Below are 23,733 nucleotides of genomic sequence, written 5' to 3' on the forward strand. Positions count from 1 at the left end.
TTTTTCTCTAGCTGTGTATTTCTTTCTCTCTTTCTCTGTCTTTTTTTTCCTTTTTACAAAAGGATGTCTAAAATATGTACATATAATTTTATATACATACTTATGCACACATACTACTTTTTCTCTCGTTCTCTCTCTGTCAAATGGGCAGAGAAGTGCATGAACAAGATTAATAGATGAAGAATGACGGCATTATTATTAGACCTGCTTGTGTAGCCTACTCACAAAAAAGACCAACGGAGAGAGAGAGAAAGGGGGAAAGAGAGACCTGCTGCCAATAACTAACTAGAACCAGTCTTACATTAACCACTCACTCCTTCTCTTTCCTTTGGGGAGTGAGAGAGGACAGTGGATTGAACATTGAGGCCAGATTTTACAGTGTGTGGTAATCTATAAGGGTGGGAGGAGTGTGATTTCTTCCTTCGCACTCCTGTTCTTCTGGTTTTAGCCTTTTTAAAACAGTATTACTTTACTCTCATGCTTACCCTGCAGAGGGAGGGCTGAAACACATGGGGGGAAGGGAGTGGCACACAAAAAAAGGACACTGAACAGGATAGCAGTCAAAGGTACTTGTTGAAACCAGTAGAGAAAGGTAGACTACACGCTGAGGAAGGCCTCTAACCACCAGGTAAGCCAGGAATGTGTCTAATACAACTTGTCGTGACTTAACATGTGTTTACTTTAATAAGGGAATGGCAAAAATTCTGAAATATTGTCAGCTTCGTAATGTTTATTCAGCTCTGGTTGACCTCAGTCTGTGTCTTTCCCTGCAGTGATGTGCTGCTGCCACTTCCTCTGGCCTGGATTCTCTTGGGTGTCTCTTTGATTCACTGTGGGAATTATGTCCAGCTTCATGTACTACCTTCTCCCTGCATTAGGGGGCTACACCCTCACATCCCTCTACCTGCTGAAGAATCCCTACATTCTGCACAAGAAAAAGCAGCCAGCCTTCCGCTGCACCCACATCTCACACAGGGGAGGTAGGGCTTTGAAGCACCGGCTACCTTTCTTGACATGCTTAAGCCTCTCTGCTTTTCTGAATCTGTGCACATAACACAACATGCCTGATCAGACCTTCTAAGATCTTAGATTTGTATCCCACGATTGTAATATATCTGTAAAAAAAAAAAGGGGAAAAGATCTATGCTAGTATTTACAGAGTGTTGCTGGGCTGTAAAGCTAATGTCAGCTCAGATTGTGTCAGTATTAATAACTAATACGTTTTTGGTCATTGTCAATAGTTACCCACCTAATACCATCATTACCACTTACTACACTTACACAGAGGCTGGAGAATATGTGTACAGATTATTACGCAAACACATGATGGCTGCTATGGGCTTTAATTTGAGTAAATGTGGTTGTTTTCTGAGCTGAATTACTCACTGAAAGTTGTTGACACATGATATGTACTATATACTGTGTCTGTCAGTTTTGCTGAACCTGTTTGAGCAAGCCAAGAATAGTGGGTTAGCTCCAATGCTAACAGTTGGGCTGAGGCCAGGTTAAAGCCACAATGCTAACAGACACAGCTGCCAGCCATGTCTGTAAGGGGGTAGATTAGATAGCTACAATGCTAACAGCCAGCCTCTGCAGACTTTGATTAATGTTAGCCATGAAGCTAACTGTTTTTTCTAGCTAAATTATTTTCTTATAGCTGGTTTGACAGGGTAAATCTAGCTGTTTGCCATGATGAACATTACCATTATTTTAAAATCTTCTGCATTGTAGACAATTTTGCACATCTTGGCTGGATTTTCTCAGTCTTCTTCTTTCTTTCTTCTTTCTTTATGAAGTAGAGTCACCTGGAATTATTAGCTTTCAGTTAACAGCTGTGCAGAACTAATTACTTGAATTTTTTGCTCTCTTAATGTGTTTGAGAGCATCAGGTGTAAAGTTGTGGAGAGGTTGAGTTGGTATACAGTGAATAATCTATTTGAGTAATGTTCTTAGAAATGAAAGCCAGTCAATCTGAAAACTTCAAGAACTTTGAAAGTATCCTCAAGTGCAGATCATCCCACATATCATAAAAAACGTTATGATGAAACTGGCCCTCATCAGGACCGCCCCAGGAAAGGAAGACCAAAAGTTACCACTGTTGCACAGGATAAGTTTATCAGAGTTACCAGCATCAGAAGCCGCAAGTTAACATCACCCCAGCTAAGAGCCACCTAGGTTTTTGCGATTATTACTAACTCATTTTTGATTGGGTGCCATTTCTCATTTAAAATAAAGTCTGGGATGAAATATTTTATAGATTCATATTTGTAAACTATAACAGTATTTAAATACACCATATGGATTAAAGTATTGGGATGCCTGCCTATTTATTGTTTCTTCGGAATTCAAGGGTAACTTGAGTTCAACTTAAAATATATGAATGCATTTATTAGAAAAGGTGTCAATATTTTGGACTCATACTGTATCTCTATAAATTATATTAAAGATTTCTGCACATTTTTGGGATTCTCTTGTCTAGCACTCACTTCAGCTCTTGATGATTTGTGGGAGATATTGGAGCAAGATGTACATTGAAATATGCAGAATTTTAAATTTTGCAAAAAAAATACAACTTAATGGCCCACAGCAGTGGCCAAACACACCCAATTCAGTTCATTAACTGTTTATTACACTACATTACCTTGAACAGGTGCACTGATAATGGTGCATTGCTCAGTCACAGAGAGCAGGATTAAGAAACACTTCACTAGTAGAAGTGTAATATTTGAAACACCCATGTTTCTCAATCCAGTCAATGGGGCACACCAGTCTGTCCACATTTTTCTACTGTTACAACTTCTAACACACCTGAACAAAGCCTTTAAAATCACAGATTACTTAATAGAGATAAATTTCTCAACTAAACAACAAGAGCATCGTAAGCTATGTTCACATTACCAGGCTGAAGTGACTTAAATCCGTTGATTCCTTTGGCTGTGTGGACACCATGTGCTTTCCCACTAATTCAGGGGTAAGCAATTAATTTTCCCAATGGGCCACATGATACATTGGAACTGGGCTGTGCTAAACGATTTACCTTAATTAGGCTTAATATTAATTTTATCTGCAGTAATTATATGATTTTGATAAGCTATAACTGATAAGAGAAGGTGTTGCAATTGCAATGATAATATGAGAAAGACATAGTTTACATGGCCAATTACCCAACCCACTCATTAAGACTCCCCCCTACCACTAGTGATGTCCCAATAGCAGAATGGTGAAGACTTACACATGCCTCCTCTGATACATGTGAAGTCAGCCACCACTTCTTTTTTAACTGCTGCTGATGTAGCATTGTAGAGTAGCATCACAGTGCACTCAGAGGAAAGTGCAGCAACTCGGTTTCGATACATCAGCTCACAGACAGCTTGTGTTGATCGACATCCCCTTTGGAGTGATGAGGGGAGAGAGCGCCATCTACCCCCCCGGAGAGAGCAAAGCCAATGGTGCTCTTTCAGGGCTCCGGCAGCTGATGGCAAACTACACGGACAGGATTCGAACCGGCAATCTCCTGATCATAGTGGCAGTGCTTAGCCTGCCGGACCACTCTGAGCCCTCACAGGCATAGTTAAAACAACAATATTGTGTTATTGTTATTGTGGACATTCCTACATATGTCATTCTTTTAATACAACCAAATTAAAAATCCTTTTCTAGATATTTTTTAAAAAGTTAAGATTTCATGTCTTTTTGGCATAAATGCACTCTTTTATATGATATATTTTTTATTTATTTAATGGATTTAAAATTGAACAAAGGGTGCACAAATTCTGCAAAATGAATCTTTTGATCACTCCACCCCTGATCAGTTTAGTTAATTTCGGTCCTCGCCACAGTTCTAGTTAAACTGAGTCACAAGCTGTAATTTTTTTATTTTAAAAGGTTTAATCTGTGTGTTTTATTTCGGAGACGTGTATTTTTAAGCAGCTATCAGAAAGATCTCATCACAGTTTACATGATTAGCCTACCATTTCCTTTCTTTAAGAAAAATCGCTGTATATCCAGATATGTTTTAACATCATCTGCTCCAACTAGCTGCCTGAACTCACAGCGACGGGGGGCTTCCCCACACTGACACTCCTTTGCAAGCTGATTGGCTGTTTCTCCTGAAAGGCGGGACTTTCTCCTTGAACCGGCTCCACGATTGGTTAAGAGACACAGAGCGGTCAGTGCCCTGTCTCCTCAATAATATATAGTTTTTTATTTTAATATAATACGGGAAATTTACGGGAAAATACTAATACGGGAGGACGGCGGAAAAGAGGAGTAAAATACGGTAGTTTCCCGGCCAAAACGGGAGACTTGACAGGTATGCTATTGCTATTTGGTTTGTAGTCTAATTACATATTTTACTCTTTTCAATACTTTTTCTTATAGTTTATTTTGGTCTTGAACAAGTGCGTTAAAGTCCAGTTCAGTTTCTGGGGTGAATCTGAGGGCCGGGTCTGGAAAGTCAAAGGGCCAGGTGTGGCCAGTGGGTCATAAAATTCCCAGGCCTGAATTAGCAATGTCAACTCTCTTCAACTTGTGGCCTAACCAGAAAGCTGATTGGCTCTTTTTGTTGAATCGTGGGACCTCAGGTGCTATGTTGAACATTATTTAACCTCTCTATGTGATCAACGACTACATAAACTTTTCCGTGTGTGAATGTGTGCTGTAAGTCACATTATAAGTCACATTATAAACACATGTAGCTCACTTACATTTACCATCAAGAGCCCAACAATTCTGGGATGGTTGTTAAAAAGTTAGTCTGAAGCCCTGAATGTAAATGCAGGCTTTGAACACCCTTTGTGTGCAATATTGCACTATTATTAATATATCATAACTGTCACTGTTGTTTCAAAAAAATCTTCAATTTTGTCAAAAAGTTTAACTCATGAGAAACTGTTGGGTTTAAAATGAAAAATAAAAGGAAAAATCCAATTCTGTAACAAATCTAGGTCCAAAGGAATAGTTAATTATTTAAGCATTTTGGGCTTAATTTTATGTACCCATGTTGAAGTGAAGAGCTTCAAGGGAAAATCAGTATTGTCAACATTGTTTTATAAAGACAATACAGCTCTGGAAGACAGACCACTTCAGTTTCTGAATCAGTTTCTCTGATTTTGCTATTTATAGGTATATGTTTGAGTAAAATGAACGTTGTTGTTTTATTCTATAAACTCCGGACATTTCTTTCAAACTGCAAATAAAAATATTGTCATTTAGAGCATTTATTTGCAAAAAAAAAGAGAAATGGCTGAAATAACAAAAAATAAAATTTTAAGAGTTCAGAAATTAATATCTGGTGGAATAACCCTGTTTTTTAATCACAGTTTTCATGCATCTTGGCTTGTTCTCCTCCACCAGTCTTACACACTGCTTTTGGATATCTTTATGCCACTCCTGGTGTCAAAAAATCAAGCAGTTCAGCTTGATTTGATGGCTTGTGATCATTCATCTTCCTCTTGATTATATTCCAGAGGTTTTTCCTTTGGTAAAATCAAAGAAACTCATACATTTTTTTAAGTGGTCTCTTATTTTTTTCAGAGCTGTATATTTTATTAGATCAGTATTCAATGCTACTCATTGACAATTTTGCATCCATAAATATAGTTTTTCTCTCTAGTTGCTCTTGTCTGTCTTTAGTTAAGTATAGAAGGTTGAGAGTTCTCCAGGTAATAATCAAGCTGTCCAGGACTATGATAGAAAGAACACTGTCGTTAGATGGAATTGAGAAGCACTTTGAAGAAGGACTTAAAGTAAACAGTACATCTCTATGTGTACAGCTGTGTGTATTTGCATGTGCGTCTGACAATGTTTTTTTTTTTTTTTTAACAGGATCTGGTGAGAGAATTGAGAGCACCATAGAGGCATTTACACAGTGAGTAAATACTGATCTCATAACTGTTCACCTGCGCTCATCTTTCCTCATAGTTGGTCAAGCAGATTTAAGTTGCTTTAAACAGCTATATAGGGTAGTGGGCATTTCTTGCTCATGGGCTCCCCCTACAGTCAGAAAGTATAAATCATGCTTTACACATGCATTTCTGGACAAGCTGAGATAAATAGAACTAGCATCTGAAGTGAAAGAAGCATGTGGGCTGAGATAGTAGAGTAATATTACAGGTTTTAGATGGTATATCTTGCAGTGAAACTATGGGTTTAAAGAATGCCCAATCACATGAAACAATGAGATATCATATACAGTGGCTTGCAAAAGTAAATCAATAGGCCACCAAGTCTTTTAGGGTATGTCTTTGCCAGTTATGCACATCTAGAGTTATCTACTCTATTCTATTATATTCTATTCTATTCTGGAGAGCATCTGTGAACATCAATTGTCAAGTCTTGTCACAGATGCTCAAAAAGATTTAGATCAGGACTGGGCCATTCTAACACATGAATATTATTTGATTTAAATCATTCCACTGTAGCTCTGGCTGTATGTTTAGGGTCATTTTCTTGCTGGAAGGTGAATCTCCTTTACAATCTCAAGTCTTTTGCAGCCTCCAGCAGGTTAACTTTCAGGATTGCCCAGTATTTAGCTCCATCCATCATCCCATTAACTTTGACCAGCTTTCTTTTCCCTGCTGAAGAAAAACATTTCCACAGCATGATGCTGCCACCACCATGTTTCACAGTTCCTGGCTACACTTTGTTCCTGGCCACACTGACAGACACTTCTCAAATCCTTATCTTGCAGTGCAGTGGAGGTGGGTACAGAGATGCTGGAGTTGGACTGTCACATGACCCGAGACGGTCAACTGATTGTATCACATGACGAGAACCTCCTGCGCCAGACTGGGCATGACGTCAGCATCTCCTCTCTAAATTACGAGGTAAGGGTTCAAAAGTAAGCATTTGAGAGAAACATAGACGACACATAGACCAACATAGTCTACACATAGACAAACAAAGACTACATATAGACAAAAAACAACCACACATAAACCAGAAGAGAGTACAAATAGCCCAACATAAGACTACATAGACCATACAAAAACTGATATAGGCTAAAATAACCATTCATAGACATATGTAGACATATGTAGCCAAACACAGACAACACCTAGACAGCTACAGGACACACACAGACCAATATATGCTTCACAAAGACCAACATAGACTAAATATGAACAAATGTAGACAACACATAGACCAGCAGAATGCACATATTGCAACATAGACTGAACCTAAACCACTACATGCCACTCAAAGACTAACATAGACTACATATAGACCAACAAAGACTATACATAGACTTTCATATGCTACACATATACCAGTGCAGACTAAATATAGATGAATATAGACTACACATAGACCACTACATCTCACTCAAAGACTAACAAAGACTACATATAGACCAACATAAACTATACATAGACTGGCATATGCTACACATATACCAATGCAGACTAAATATAGATGAATGTAGACTACATATAGCACACTGCATCCCACTCATAGACTAACATAGACTACATATAGACCAATATACAATACAGATTGACCAGCATATGCCACACATAGGCCAAAATAGACTAAAATATAGACAAATGTAGAATACACATAGATCACTACATCCCACTCAGAGACTAACATTGACTACATGTAGACCAATATAGATTATAGATAGATCAGCATATGCTACACATAGACCAAAATATACTAAATATAGACCACTATCGACTACACATAGACCTCTACATCCCACTAAAAGAATGTACACTACATAGACTGATATAGATTATGCATAGACCAGCATAGGCTACAAATGGACCATTATAGACTTCACACAGACCAATGTATACAGACTAAATATAAACGTAGAAATGTAGACAACAAACAATAGACCAGCAGAGAACACATAATGCAACATTGACTAAACCTAAACCACTACATGCCACTCAAAGACTAACATAGACTACATATAGACCAATATAGACTACAGATATACCCGCATGTGCTACACATAGACCAAAATAGACTAAAATACAGACAAATATAGACTACTCATAAACCACTACATTCCTCTTATAGACTAACATAGACTACATATAGACCAATATACACTATGCACAAAGGCTGTTATCCTGAATGATCAATTGTCCTTTTGATCCTTTAATTTATTTTTCTGTAGGAGCTGCCACTTTACAAAGAAAGACTGGAGGTCACCTTCTATGCAGGTGTTTTTTTTAATGCATACTGTATGTACAGTACACACACATACACACACACAGTATTTCATAACAGCAACATATTTCTAACATGGTGTTCCTATAGGTCACTACAGCACAGGCTCAGACAGAAAATTTGCCCTGTTGGAGGACGTTTTCCACAAGTTTCCAAAGATTCCTATCAACATCGAGGTGAAAGAGAAGAACAGAGAGCTAATTGAGAAGGTATGATTTGGGATGCACTATAAATAATTATTATTACATATAAGTTGACTATTATCAATTTTACAGTTACATTAGACAATAATAACACTTGTTGACAAAATATATATTGCTGCAAAATTTAGCATGCAGCTAAGCCCCCAATCTTACACCCTTAATCAACACCGACAGGCTATTTTCACAATTTGTGCCTGCGTCATTTAAATAGCAACGGTGCTTGTGAATATATCTACAATGGGTGTGGTGGTCTCGAAATGTGGTGTGTTCAGGTAAATTTCTGACATATTGCTATCTTGGCAACAGAAAACACAGGTGTGCCACAGTCTGAAAACAAACTAGGCAGACGTCAACATTCAGACATTCATTATTATTGGCAATAAATTGTCAACAGGTGAATACCCAGTGCGTGTACACACCTTTATGATGCATTTAAAGACATTTTGGCCACTTGAGAAGCTCTTTGAAAGGTGGCGCATCAATGAACAGAGAGAAGCAAGATGGCCTTAATTCTAAAGATACTAAATGATAGTTCATCAGTCCACAGAACCCAATTCTGCTGCTTCACAGCACAACCCAATGCTGGAGGTTTATTATATCCCTTTATCTGACATGTAATGGGGCATGCAGGCCTTAGGCCCATGTGAGGAACCATTTCAGAGCATTCATCTCATCTGTTTAAAATGTTTTTTTTTTTTTCTTCATGGTACAAAAATGGATTGTGTGCAACTGTACACTTGTGTCAGCAGTGGGTGTAGCTTATATAAGTAGCTGGGTACACTACAGAAGCTACAAAAGTGATGTCTGAATATATTGGACAACACATAGTAAATACATACAGTAAAGTGATTATTTGTATTATTATTATTCATTCAGAAATTACACATTAGTGCAGTAATGTGTCTCTTTCTTCTTTGTTGTCTTGTTTTCTCTCAGGTTAGTGATCTAGTGAAGAAGTATGACAGAGAAGACATCACTGTTTGGGCATCTGTGGATTCATCTATCATGAAAGAGTGTCGCAAAGTGGTGAGTGAATTGGAAATGCCTTTTCCCGTGCCTTACTAAAATTTAATACTGGGACATCAAATTGAAGATGCTTCTTCTTGTGTGTTCTTCTGACTCGCTCTCTCCTCTCTTTGTGCTAGAACTCCACTATGCCGTACATGTTCACTGAAATGCGTGGGCTGCAGCTGCTGCTGCTGTACTACACGGGCTTGCTGCCATTCGTCCCACTTGGAGAGAGCTTCCTGCAGTACTACCTGCCTCAGGTCATCAACAGGTGTGTGTGTGTGTGTGTACCATTATATAGTAATACAGTAATACCCTCTTTTATTATTCATTATTTATACTGTTCATTGTGTATATAATCAATATAAAAAAAGTTTTTTGATTTTTGAACAGCACACCTTCTGAGGTTAAAGGAGAAATTTGATGTGAAATGGGATTGTAGTGTAAGGAAATATGATAACGAGTATGAACTTTTGTCAAATAGCCTACTTCAGTTCACCCCCAGCATTTTAAAATACAGTGCTTTTAGCCAGTGCTACCAAAAGGTGTACAATGCTATTGATAGGGGCAAAGTTTCACCCATAGCAAGTAATTACTATTTTAACACCGTTAACAAACTCAAAAAAGCTTCATTGGTAGAATTCTGAAGGCCCCGACATTTAAAATGAGGCATTGAGAGCTTTGAAAGTGTGCAGGAAGTTTATTAAAAATGACAGATTAAACACACAGTACCTTCAGTACCTACGGGTCGGCCATCTTAAAATGAATCACAATAAGTCAACTGACAAGCATAAATGAATGGGTATGATAAAGTAACATTTTGCAAAATTAATTCTGTAGAAATGCATGAATTCCAGTTGTTGCTGAGAATATCTCTCTTTAATATTTAATATTTATTTTTCAATCTGTTTCCCTATCCCACCTATTCGTTTGTGCTCGTCAGTTGACTTATTGTGACTTAATTTCAAGATGGCGGCACCCAGAGAGCTACCCCAAGGTGTTGTGCTCTCAGAATTCTACCAATGAAGTGTGGAGCTAAGTTGAGCTTGTTAATGGTGTTAAAATAGCCAATTATTTGCATAGGCAAATCTATGGCCCATATCGCTAGCATTGTAAGCCTGTTGGGAGCATCAGCTAAAAGCGCTGTATTTTGGAATGCTGGGGGTGAATGAAGATGGGCTATTTGGCAAACGTTTGTACTTGTAATCATATTTCACTACACCTTAAGTTCTCCTTTAAGCTTTAGAAGCAATGTGAGAACGAATAAACCTCTAGAAATGCCTCACAATTCATTGAATTGAGTATTTCTTCACTTTCATTAAAAGAAGTTATATGTAATTTTTTTATACCAAACTTGCTTGAATATTTTTTAAATGTATCTAACCATTTATCTGATTATTATTCTAGGACATACATACCAGATTCTGCTATTCTGAAGAACAAAATGGCCATCTCACTAATAGAAAAGTAAGTGAAAACTTTCTTCATTCTTTAAGAAAATCATAAAATTCCAAAGGGTTCACTTACTTTTTTTTTGCTACTGTGCTATATATATATATATATACAGTGTCATATTTGAGAAAGATATTTGTGAGTGTAAAGGTTTAAAGTACATACATGCTGTGCATTACTATAAGAGCATTATACACAGTATTAAGCAGGCCTACAATAACAATGGCTCCAGCTATTCCACTGGACTAAGACTGTGATACAATGATCGGCAGTTCAAATCCTGAATCCATCAGCAGCCGGAGTCCGAGAGAACAAAATTAGCTTTGCTCTCACTGAGAGGGTAGATGGGTATAGGGAAGATTCCCCTTTATCACCCCTAGTGTGATGTTGGTCAGCATATGAGTGTTAGTTGATCTTTCCTCCAAGCAAGCTGGCTACCCAGTAATGTTACTTGTGATAGTTTAAGGGAGTGGGTATTGGGTCTTCTAAATATACAGTACTCCACATAACTGAAAGGTTATATACCAATAAAATAATTCTTACAACTTCCCATTTGATACAAATCATATAACCATTTACGGAGAAGTATTTGTCAGGGACAAAAAAAAACAAAACATTTGGGGACTTTTAATTTGTCATTGTAACATTAGGTTACTTGTCCAAGGCCAAATTCAATAAAAGCAATTTACTAGTTTTTAGTAAAACATTACTTTTGCTTATCTATCCTAAGTTGTTTCACCTTACATTGTTTAATTCATTTAAAAGATTAAGGAAACCAAAGTCGAATAATTATTTGTCCATTTTGTTACAGGCTGACTTTGAGGAAAGGCTTGTTTCAGCACCTGAAAGACAGAGGAATTCAGGTAGAAAAAAGATTTTATATGCAATGTTTTTTTCTCCTACATTGTAAATGAATACTGAAGTCATCCAAACTATGAAGGGACACATAAGGAATCATGTAGTAAACTTAAAAGTGTTAAATCAAAATACTATATATTTTATCTGGGGTGCTGTTAACTCTTGTTTCCGACAACTCTTGCTCTTCCTTTACTGGGGTGATCCTGATCTTTACATTTTTTAAAATAGTTTTTGTGACTTTGCATTCTTGAATTGCCTACCTTCATTTTTTAAGTAAAAAATTCTTTACTTAGTTGAGTAGTTCTTGCCATAATATGGATTAGAACATTAGAACAACTTAAATAGGGCTTTTCACTGTATACCTATAACTCTACCTCTTTACAACGTTACAACTGATGCTCTAAAACACATTAAGAGGGCAAGAGAGTGACTACATCATAAAGCTGACTGGGAAAATGCCTACTTTGAAGAATGTAAAAAATAAAACATATTCTGGTTTGTTTAACACTTTTGCGTAATAAATAATTTCATGTTTGTCTTCATAGTTTGGAAGGCTTTAGTATTAATCTACAGTGCTGAACATTTTAAAATTTAATTTAAGCTGTGTCCAAACTATTGACTGGTACTGTATATAACTTTAAATAGCAAAATACAAAGGCATTTTTAAAAACAGTCTACTGTATAACCATTTAAAGTCTACTGTGCTGCATAACATATTCATCATTCTCTTTTTTCTCTCTCCTTTTTTACTTGTTATTCCTTGGATCTCCTAGATTCACCTGTTTGTATGTAATGAAGATCAGGACATTGAGGCCGCTTTGGCAGCAGGAGCAACTGGAGTCATGACTGACTATCCTACTTTGTTGTCAAACTACCTTAGAAGGCGTAATCAGAGCACATGAATGGTGTGATGTCATGCACATAACACTCATGACCAATGACTGTTTTATTAATGCCATATTATTTACACAAACACTCTGCAAAAATGATGTCATCATATTTTCAGGTTGCCATGGACTCTCTGGAGTCTGTTACTGCAGATGTGTGGGTGGGGGTTTTCTTCGATTTTAATATCAAAACTTTGATATCAGAAGGAATGTTGGAACATGCTTTTCAATAACATTTTTTTTTTCTTCCAAATTCTGGTCAAATAGTGCACCTCTTCACATTCTTTAACAAAGAAATTACGAAATTTCATCTCTGATCATGAGAAGAGATAGAGATGTTGCTGGGCATTCTAATATGGACTTATAATATGTGATCAGTGACTGTTCCATTCATTACACATTATTTAGACATCACATACAATTACAGTTAAATATTAACTGTAAAAGATTAGTGAAACTTTAGTAAAAAAAAATGGGCTCTCAGGAGCTCAGTGTGGAACCATGATAGGATGCCACCTGTGCAACAATTTCAGTCGTGAAAATGATTTCCTCACTACTAAATGTTCCACAGCCAACTGTCAGTGATATTATAACAAAGTAAAAGTGATTGAGACTGGATCTTGTGCCACAAGATCTCACAGGAATAAAACAGCACAATAAGACTTGTTTACAGGTAACCAAAACAAATGTTTAATTGGGCTGCAAACAGTACTTTAACACATTGTTCAGTGTTTCGTTAATCGTAACACATTTCCACCTTAAAAGTCTAAACTGCAGAGCAATGCAGAATTGATCACAAACAAACGTGAAGGTAACTCATTGATACAACAAAGAACTATAAACCATAAGGATTCGGTCATGGGTTGCCATGTCTGTATAGAAACCTGAAGGGGGATAGTTGAACACAGAACCCTCACTAGAGGGATTGTGACAATAGTTCGAAGGTCTTAAAAGAATCATGTGAGATCATACAGGAAAAAAGTTGTTGGGTTTAGGGTAAAACCAGCTGCATTAGGGTACTGCATACTGTTCCGTATTTTACTGCATATGATTTATCATACATAATTCAGAATCAGTTTAAAAACTGATCCATTGCAAGATGATTTTCTGCAAAATATAAAAAAAAAACTTTTAAATTAAAAAAATATATAAAGTATTGTTAAATCTTGTCTCATCTTGTTCTCAAACAGTTCGTCTGTTTAAATTATGTAGTAAATTAAAAATCGACAAAAATGCAAATACTTGTTTTCATTAAATAGCGACAATATAGTAGAACATAGTCAATATATTGTCCAAAAAACTATATATTTATGTTGGGCCTAAAATATGTATAACATTTCTTTCACAGTTCATGGATTATATTGCCCTGTTTTTTTCTTTGGAATCGAAAAGGTTTCTACCTGGTTTGTGATTGTCATGTCGCTGCACACCAATACATTGCGATTCAATCAAATGGTTTTAATAAGAAGAAGAAAAATAGGTATATTGATAAAATAATATAATATCTTGCTTTGTTTAAATAAATTAGCCTCTGACTGTTATAACATTTTAATAAGTTTAAGGAAACATTAATCCTGAATCATGGACAAGGGTTGCCTTAATCTATGAGGCAAATTTAAGCATCTATCAAAAATTTACATTGGAAATTGAAGATTAATCTGGGTCAGAGAAAACAGCCCAATTGGTATCTTCGTTAATTATCAGTAAAATTCTGGATACATGGTAGAGGTGGGCGGATCGATCCAGATATCGAAAATATCGATACCAACGCTGGTATTGATATTGAACAATACTCGTGCAAAAAGATCTTGTTTTTCCTAAGAACAAAAAAATTACTTAAAATATAATAAAAGTACATTAATATTATTCTTTTATCAAATTTGTGAAAGTAAACTTTGATCATACTTCCTAAAAAGTACAGTTTAGTGTATTACAAAATAGACTACTATAAAGTACACATTTAGTTAATGTAATTTAATATACTTCTAAAGTACTTTTTTACAAATATAATTTTATAATTTTTTTGCAAAGTGTGTTAAAAACAACTGTTACTGTAGTTCTATCCTAGATCTTTTGGATCCTTTGAATCTATAAAGCTTAGCTTAAATATAAAAAAGTATCGGTATCGATATCAGCAGCACTGGCCCTGTATTTATTTGGTATCGGATCAATACCAAAATTCCTGGTATCGCCCACCTCTAGTATATGGCCACCATTCCCAACCCCACCCATATAGGCAAGTCGGGTTTAATGCTGTATTGAGCAGTGGAGTAGTAGAACAGGATAATAAAGCTCCATTCAATTCTACAGGGATGAGTTGGAAGGACAGTTGATTCCAAACCAATCTTTAATCATCAGAAGCTGACATCACTGATTATCCAACATCTGTTGTAGAGCATTTCCAGCAGAGAAGAGACTTACAGAAATAAAGAAATAGATAGAACAGATGTCTACCAGTGTTTTCATATTCTGGTCATGTATTGCACCTGCACTGTTGTGACATACAGTACCTTTGTCAGCTCATGAAGAACTGGATTATCTGCTGATCAGGTGCAGGGAAAACATTAGTGGGCGTCCAGGACTGCAGCCAGGATGAAATAACAGGTTCTACTGCCAACAATTCAACCATGATGGCAAGTGTCATTCCTTTATTACCCAATTCTCATAATACATGGAGTACATAGTCCAGTGTGGCCTAGCCTTCAAAACAAAGTCAACATGCATAAACATTCCAGTATAATCTGTCCAATCAAATGCAAAAAAAACTGAGATGCATTTTTTTTTTTACAACCCAGTCTGTTGTTGGGCTGTAAAATAAAATGAAAGTGGGCTGTCGCAGACACTCTGGCAGACCAAGCACCTGATTATGAAGATTACAAACAACTTTCATAATCATGAACCACCAGTTTGTTTTTACTTTAAAAAATGTGAAATAAGCAGCGCAGATTGAAATTCTATTTCAAGGGTGACTATACGTTATTTAATTGCCGTCTAACTATGACGAGTGCAAATGACAGCAAATGTTGTTTTCCACAAATCTTTTCATTAAGATAAATAATAAAGAAAAATAAAAACACTCCTGTTAATGCAACACAAAAAAGCATTATTATACTTTTTATTTGTACTGTGGTTCTGCAGACAATTGTGATCTATTATTTATCAACCTTACATAAGAAAAATAGGACCTATGTGAGAGGGTTTGTTCACTGTTTGCATTTTACTGCTTTATAGTACATCAGTGGGGACTATGTGACTCAAGGTGGAACAAATGAAAAGAAACCCCCAGTTTTCTGCATTCTGGTTTATTTTCCTGTTTGTATTGATGTGAACAAGCATACAAATAATGTCAGCCAAACCACAATTAACAATTATAATATAAATATAATATAAAATTCATAATAACAGAAGAACTTTCTGTTTTAGTTGTTGTTGTCGTATTGATTCTACTTAAAGACTTAATTAAATATATAGGAAAGCTCAGTTTTGTGTCTGAACATTTTTGTTTGTGAATAAAATGTTTTTGTGAGTAGTATATAGCATTTTACAGTATATTCTAAAGGTTTATTTGATGTATTGTTATAATAAACTATATCTTTAAATTTAAAATGGGGGAAATATCTGTTAGTTACATCACACTGGAAAAATAAGTGCACAAAGGTTTCATAAAAACACGTCCACAACATGAGCCTGAATAAATGTATACATTACAGAATTCACTGGCTAGCCCAACATATTGCTGCTTTTGATTGGCTGACCCATATTCCTGTAATCCCGCTTTTAAATCTGATTGGTCGATGGTGGTTTGTTTAGTTTTTGCTCGCTGTGACGTAAGTAAAAGTACTTCAGGGGGTCGCGGTAAACAAACTCAGCTGCGGAGATATTTGTAGGATCGCGGCGGAGTTTAGAGCGCGTGCTTCTATTTTTTTTTACGGTGGAATTTTCGTCGTTTATTTTTTCTCTTTTTCTTCTTTAAAAAAATCGCACGAGTGACAGAACTGCAGGAGCGCGAGGACACAAAGCAGAAAAGGAGGGAATTGGAGTTCAGCAGCAGTATTAGCAGGAGGAGGAGGAGGGTTTGTTTTGTTTGGTTGAGCGCTCTGCTCTCCACGCTGCTCTCGGTCGCTGCTGAGCTTTTCCTGCCCGACTTCTGCTGCGTTTCAGCTTTTTTTATCTGGAGAGAAGCGCTAAAATCCTCGTTTGTGGATCGTTTAACGTAGTTAGCTCCATTCAGGTGAGTTAATGGTTTAGCTGGCAGTGTTATGAAGCTTTCTGTGCTAACCATGGTGTAGCTAGCTGTGTTAATATAGGTTAGCTTGGTAAAGCTGCATTAATAAAATATAGAGAAGCTATAACTCGGTTAGTAAGCTAACTTAACTAGCTAAGTTAACGTTAATTCGATAGATGATTTGCTAACTAGCTCAGGCAGATAACGTAATATGTTGGGTAGGTTAGGGTTTTTTGGTTGGCCTAAATCACTAGCTTTAGCTATAACTATATATAGGTTTTATATTAGTGTAAATATAGGTTACTAAGCTAGCTAACTATAAGGTTTTTATGTGTAGCATGTTAATTATGTAGCTGTTTAGGTTAGCTCTAGATGTATTTACGCTTTAACAGCAACCAAGGAAGTGTATTATCCAGCTAGCTTATAACCAGAAGTGTGTAGTTTATGTAATCCAGGTCCATAATATAAAAATCCATCCCAGGATTCATCTAGGTTAGTTTTACCTGCATAGATTTTTTTCTTCTGCAGTTGAGCTTATGAAGCAGCTAGAACAAAATGCTGGCATGGATTTTTAAATTTGGGACATGGATTAAACACAAATATACTAATAGCAACACAGATACAATACAATCTCAGATTGTAGCTATGATGTTATGATTGACCCGAGATAAAAACAAAAAAACAGAAGTATTATAAGAAACGCATGCAAACGTTAACAAATGAAGTGGGTCAGCGCATGCGCAGTAAATAACACTCGGCTGTATGTTGTTTGCTCCATATGTGATGTTTGCCAGCCCACGTTGACTGTATGTTATTCTGTGTGTAGAAGGTTAGGGTTAGCTAAGCTAAGCTAAGCGAGCAGCTGCACTAACTTGGGCCCACGTGACAGAGCTAGCTAGCCATACAGCTAACTGTGTATCTGCATACATAGCTAGATATATACATGTTTATTATTCGTTCTTTGTTCCATAGTTTTTTTCTCATAATCTATCGTTAGCTAATGTAGCTAAATCCTCATGTTTCCTCCCTCGTTGCCAGTGTGCCATATATGGAGCAGAGAGCTGCAGCGAAAGCAGCCAAGCGAAGTAACCCAACAGCCAGCGTTAAACTAGGTCAGCTGGATGTTTTTTTTCCCTTTTTCCTGGTATATCATACAACCAGGAAATGTATCTGAAATTAGGCCGACTAATATTACACAAACCGCTTTAGTCAGCTTTTTTAGCCACATTGTGCCACATTGTTGTTTTTATGATTTTATTTAAGGTTTTATAAGTAAGTACAATTTCCAAAACCTGCCTAACATATACAGTAGTAAATATCACAGAGTAAAGAACAGGGAAAAGAAAAGTACAGTATGTTATAACAATTCTAACAAATAATTATAACAGTAGAAAAAAAAATTAATATCAAAAGGTACACAGCAAGTATTTTCTCCCAAAAAATGAAAAAGAGAGAAAAAAAGAAAGGAAAAAAGTGCTAATGCTACTACCTTAACGGGTGTAATTTGAACTTTCTGACAGGTGTATGCTATGGAGCTAGGTTTACTGATTACCAATATGATCCAGGAATTTCTGGATTCAGGAACTTCTTAAAATACTTTTTAGGTGTCCCCGTCAGCCTGAAAGAGACTCTTTCGTAGGAGGCCACTTTATTTAATAACTCGTACCATTCACTTAAAGTAGGAGCCTGAGACGACTTCCAGTGTTTTAAAAGTAGCCTCCTGCCTACCATAAGATCTGTCTAGATTTAATCAGTCATAATCTGTCAAGGAAATCAAAGGAATGAATTAGTGTGCCTTCTAAAGAATACCTCCAGCATATTGGGCAATCTTTCAAGTTTGCTTTGAATAACTTACTAGGTGTCCAATAAAAGCAATTCATAAATGTAAACTATACAAACCTAGTTCTAAGTTTTAAATCATTGTCCTTTCATTTGAAAGAAAGATTGGATACATACCCAGCTAACTACTCTCAAACAGCAGTAAGTTATTAATCTTAAAGTTTGTTTCATGTGACTCATATTTGAATTTGTTTCTGTGTTTAAAATTCACAGCCTCAACACAGCTGTCTGAAAATATACTTAAAAAAAAAAAAAGGCAATGCCCCCAATGCTTCCAGTGTTCCTCATTCCTATGCCAGGTTGCATAAAACACCTTGATTGTCCTTAACAATTACTTAAAGTTAGTTAACAGCTGTGTTGCATAAAAGTATCTTAAGAGTTATGTAAGAGCTTTCTTAGAGGAAGTCTTCATGGACTGATTGTCATCTACCAATGGTGGAATAGAAGTTGCCAATAACCGCTGCTTTTAATAATAGGCACCTGGCACTTAGCAAAATGTGTATGGAAAACAAAATCAGTTAAAAAAAAGTTTCCTCATTAGCCAGACAATACAACATTAATTTCAGAATTTCCCTTGAAGTTGTCCTACATTTTTTATGTGGGCAACAGAAACATTACCAGAATCAAATTATCATTTTACTGATAACACATTAGTTATTGGAAAATAGGGACTATTTAAGGCATGTGCCTTGTCTAATTGGCTTCTCCGTGGTGAGAAAAAAAAAACTCCTAAAAGTACAGAAGAACCACACAGAACTGTCTCTCAGAACATAAACGAAGAAAAGAAAAGCATGTTAAACAAAACTTCAGCTAAAAGTCTCTTCTTTTAAAATAAATAAAGGTCAATGGCACCTTAAAGCATCATGGGAGTAGTCTTATACCACTGTATTAGCATGTCACTGTGCTGGCCCCTTAACAATCATTAAAAGTCATCAACAGTCATAAGTATATTTTAAGGGCCTCAAAACCTCCCCTATATATTATATAAATAAGAATATATAATTTAGTGCAAGTCCATATAAGACATGCTATGACTTGCATTGTGTTTCTGGTACATTTTTGTGGTTTCTACCTCATTAAGTTTCCAAATTTTTCAGACAATAAGGTGCTCTTAAAAATACTTTAATTTCACCAAAAATCGACAGTACGCGTTTATAATCCGGTGCGCCTTTTGTATTAATTTTACCGGTCAGGTTGTAAGGAGCAGTAAAGCCACTCTGCTGAAGTACAGCTTAATACAGAAGTTTCTACAGCAGCATGGCTTGCCGGAACACTCAGGGTTCTTCAGTCTACCGCTATTGGGTGGCATTTACAAGTAGCTGGCAGGCGCTGCTAACCGTGGCTGGCTTAGCGGTGCTAACCACGGCTAGCGCTCATCCTTGGACAAAATAGTGGAATTCTATGCTTACTGTAAATAAGTGCTTGTATGACTTTAAAATATTTTTTTTATTTAATTTTTTTTTAAAATGGCAACACCTATGTTCACCCTTGTATGCATTCTTGCTAGTGTTGCTTAATTAGCCTTGTAATCCGGTGCGCCTTATGTATGAAAATAACCAAAAAATAGCTGTTTATTGATGGTGCACTTTATAATCCAGTGCACCTTATAGTCAGAAGAATAGGGTATGTCATTGGCTGTACAACTCATTTCTTTTTCATTGTACAGCTGCTTCTACCTTTGCACTCGTAGATTTGCCCGACAACCTTTAGTGGAGCTATAGGACAACCAAGAAATGTTTTTTTTTTTTTTTTTAAGCACCTCACAGTGCAGAATATCCTAAGAGAAAATTAGATTAGGGTTGCAACGATTGATTATTGTGATAGTTGACTAATTTATTGATTTATTTTTTGATTAGCTGATAAGTCAGTGATTATATCTGCCATGTCCTATATCGCTTTAAAAACATATGAACAGGAGATTTAAATGCACAAAAGATGTGGAAATGTGGAAAGCAGTGACATTTATTGAGCAAATGTGTAATTTTGTTGTGTTTGGGCACTTTTAAAGACTCAAACAAGCTTGAATGTAAACTGTGTGAGTGAGCCCATTACCTCTATTACATCTTCCACTGCATTTAATCCCATTTATTGTGATGCTCTTACACATGAACAACTAGTTGTCACCTGAAATTTGGAATTGCAACTCAGAAGAGCATTCTGGGTTTATCAAATGTAATACAAAAAAGGTCATAGCCTTCTGTTACGATAAGTATTTTTTTCTACAATATATTGTCCCTGAAATGATTGCAGTATATGATGAAAGACCCTCTGATATAGTGATAATATAGTAGCATAATGATTTTACACTTTTAAAGAGTTATTAGCTTTAAATAATAAATTTAAATATTTAGACATTGGAATTGAAGCAAAACTTTTTTTAAGTAGTCTAAATTAATTAAACATTTTTTTAAAACAGTCTTCATACCTGCTTGTTTATGTTAATAGGCCCATCATGCGAAGTAAACGCAATGGTCAGTATTTAGGTCAGCAAAATTCTTGATCATGTCTATTTATTGTATGATTACTCAATAAATAATTATCACGACGGATGTAAATTGGTAAATTCCTTCAAGCTAGAAATGTTTCAATAAGTAACTTTGTTACTATGAGCATTTACATGTAAATGTTACTCTTAAGTTCCTGAACATTTGCTCGTGCTCTGATAACAATGTGAGCTGTGGACTGTTTATCTTTTTTTGTTTACAGCCATGGTGAAACTGACTAAGGCCAAAACGTTCCAGGCATACCTGGACTCCTGCCACCGTCGCTACAGCTGTGTCCACTGTCGGGCACACCTGGCCAACCATGATGACCTCATCTCCAAGGTGAAGTTTCTGAAAGGAATAATTCATGGTTTGGTTTGAGGAAACTGAAGTGTTTAAATGTTTCGATGGTATTTTAATTTGTTTCCCCTTGTGATCTGCAGTCTTTTCAAGGTAGCCAGGGACGTGCCTATCTATTCAACTCTGTGTAAGTATCTGAAATTTATGCAGAAACTTCTACATTTGCCGACATTTGTAGGCTAAGGTGCTGGAATGTGTATTTGAACTAATTTTTTTTTTTTCTCATTTCAGGGTAAATGTGGGCTGTGGTCCAGCTGAGGAGAGGCTGCTGTTGACTGGTCTTCATGCTGTGGCTGACATTTACTGTGAGAACTGCCACACTACGTTGGGCTGGAAATATGTAAGCACACATCACACCCCCAAATATATCCTTCACCCCCTGGCTCATGAAAGCAGTGCACACATGCACTCTATACATAGCTGTATGTGAGAGATTGGACAGAACTGAAGTAAACAGTACAAGTTTGCTTTAGCAATACAATACAAAAATAAAATACATTTTTAAAATACTTTATCTTTTAAATCAACAACTAATAATTCAATAAATAAATCTACCAATGTGACATTTGCAAATGTGATCTCAGACAGAGAAATTTTGGGATCAGTCCAAATTTAATTTTTTAAGCTTTAACATCTTGTGCTAACACTCACAACTAAGCAAGTGATCAATCATCTGAAAATGCAAATAATCAGTGCCCTTAAGGCATAAGCTGTAAGAGTTTTCAGGTTATATTCTGTTCAGGGGATATAAATATTATTTATATTTTATTATTATTATTATTTTTTTTTAACACTTTCTTTTTTCTGTCTCTTTGCAGGAACAAGCGTTTGAGTTGAGTCAGAAGTATAAGGAGGGAAAGTACATTATTGAACTATCCCACATGATTAAGGACAATGGCTGGGACTGAAGCCTTCACCACCTGCCATCCTACTCTGTCCGCAGCGTACAGCTTTGCCAAGAACAGCATGATGCGCCTTTTATACGTATATACATATATATTCTTTACATTACTATTGAGCACCTTTTTCCCCACTTTGATATCGTAATGCATCAGTTTTACATTAAAGGAGGAAGCTCTTGGAGAGCAATGAGAACTGACCATGCACAAACAAATACAATGGATATAAAAAAACTGTGATTGCTTGCAGCCACTTCACAATCTCCAAAAACTTGTTGGGATGTAATCCACTAGTTCTCGTTTTCCAGCACATTAAGTGCAATTCAAAAGGCTGGAAAAAGGGGTCCATTGACTTGTTTTCCTTTTTACCTAGGTTTAAAAGAAAAGTGAGGTAGTATGTGCATAATTATTTCAGATGAAATGTATTTTACTCAAGTATCGTTAAGTTTTGTGGTATTTACCACTAGAGGTATATGTTTTATTTCTGTGTGGAGTGGATTGAGAGACTAAGTGCAATATGTGTGTTTGTATGTGTGCATTTCTTTGTTTGTCTTGTTTTGGGGTGGGTGGGAAGATATAGGGTAAATCTGCATTCCTCTTCAAATTCAGTCCTTTTTGTTTGATAGGTTACAAAAGAAACCCATCAAATATGGCTGCATTTTTAAGAGATCAGTGCTAATCAGTTGTAGCTCATAGAGGAGGTGGTGTACATTCAACTGTTTTTGAGACACATCAGTTACAGCTTTTGAAAATGATTGTAGAATGTAATCGAGACTTCCACCCTTGTATGTCTTTTTTTCTGTGTTTGTCTGTCTGAGAAATGTAAATATAGTCTAACTTTTGAGCAGCATGTACAGAGACACGTTTATGATCATGTTTAGAGGAAACACTATGGTAAATGATTTTGTGATTGAGTAGCACTTCTTCAAATGCTAAGTTGTTAAAATTTGTTTTATTAATCATGTCTGTACATTTAAATTATGTGATTAAATAAACTTTGATTCTGTTTATGTGCCTCAGTGTGATTGTTTGTTGGCTTGTTTGCTGTTATAAATGCAAATGCTACACATATATCATGAAGCTCTTCACAGTGCTCAAAGGCTATGTTCAGACAGGATCAGATCTGTTTGAAAGATCAGATTTGGTGAGGTGACTGTCCGCATTGTTATTTGCAAGTGGTCAGATCAGATTTGTGTGTGAACATTACAGCGAATCTTTGCTGTGGTAACACAGTCTGTGTCAATAACTATCTTTTTGCACTATGTTTGAAACCCGTATTTCCATCACTCTGAATTTGATGAGGTCCTGCTGTGAGTGATGCGAAAGACCATTCAA

The 23,733-nt window shown here is 36.3% G+C and overlaps 2 protein-coding genes across 3 annotated transcripts; both read left to right on the forward strand.

The window, feature by feature from the left end:
- The first annotated feature begins 248 nt into the window (after window positions 1-248).
- On the forward strand, window positions 249-16,072 carry gdpd3a (glycerophosphodiester phosphodiesterase domain containing 3a). Its single transcript, XM_007234475.4, has 11 exons — window positions 249-628; window positions 774-980; window positions 5,827-5,869; window positions 6,692-6,827; window positions 8,132-8,177; window positions 8,275-8,393; window positions 9,324-9,413; window positions 9,533-9,666; window positions 10,803-10,862; window positions 11,659-11,710; window positions 12,479-16,072. Exons 2-11 carry the CDS (start codon window positions 842-844, stop codon window positions 12,605-12,607), a joined length of 948 nt encoding a protein of 315 aa, XP_007234537.2. The 5' UTR covers window positions 249-628; window positions 774-841; the 3' UTR covers window positions 12,608-16,072.
- Window positions 16,073-16,428: 356 nt separating this feature from the next.
- ypel3 (yippee-like 3) lies at window positions 16,429-23,406 on the forward strand. 2 transcript variants are annotated; one of them, XM_007234472.4, is made up of 6 exons: window positions 16,429-16,823; window positions 17,856-17,929; window positions 21,363-21,481; window positions 21,583-21,626; window positions 21,731-21,839; window positions 22,318-23,406. In XM_007234472.4, exons 2-6 carry the CDS (start codon window positions 17,866-17,868, stop codon window positions 22,405-22,407), a joined length of 426 nt encoding a protein of 141 aa, XP_007234534.1. In that variant the 5' UTR covers window positions 16,429-16,823; window positions 17,856-17,865; the 3' UTR covers window positions 22,408-23,406. The 2 variants fall into 2 exon arrangements, with proteins under 2 accessions (XP_007234534.1, XP_007234535.1); XM_007234473.3 differs by lacking the exon at window positions 17,856-17,929 and having other exon boundaries at window positions 16,430-16,823.
- Window positions 23,407-23,733: the final 327 nt, after the last annotated feature.

This window comes from Astyanax mexicanus, chromosome 19 (genome assembly GCF_023375975.1).
Source record: "Astyanax mexicanus isolate ESR-SI-001 chromosome 19, AstMex3_surface, whole genome shotgun sequence".
Lineage (NCBI taxonomy): Eukaryota > Metazoa > Chordata > Actinopteri > Characiformes > Acestrorhamphidae > Astyanax > Astyanax mexicanus.

What these genes read in the sequence shown, in the direction of transcription:
- gdpd3a (XM_007234475.4), top strand. Translation starts at nt 842, where the DNA reads ATGTCCAGCTTCATGTACTACCTTCTCCCTGCATTAGGGGGCTACACC. An exon ending in ACCATAGAGGCATTTACACA is followed by an intron (nt 5,870 to 6,691) that starts GTGAGTAAATAC and finishes CTTATCTTGCAG; the next exon opens with TGCAGTGGAGGTGGGTACAG. An exon ending in TGAAAGACAGAGGAATTCAG is followed by an intron (nt 11,711 to 12,478) that starts GTAGAAAAAAGA and finishes TGGATCTCCTAG; the next exon opens with ATTCACCTGTTTGTATGTAA.
- ypel3 (XM_007234472.4), top strand. Translation starts at nt 17,866, where the DNA reads ATGGAGCAGAGAGCTGCAGCGAAAGCAGCCAAGCGAAGTAACCCAACA. An exon ending in AACAGCCAGCGTTAAACTAG is followed by an intron (nt 17,930 to 21,362) that starts GTCAGCTGGATG and finishes TTTTGTTTACAG; the next exon opens with CCATGGTGAAACTGACTAAG. An exon ending in GCCTATCTATTCAACTCTGT is followed by an intron (nt 21,627 to 21,730) that starts GTAAGTATCTGA and finishes TTCTCATTTCAG; the next exon opens with GGTAAATGTGGGCTGTGGTC.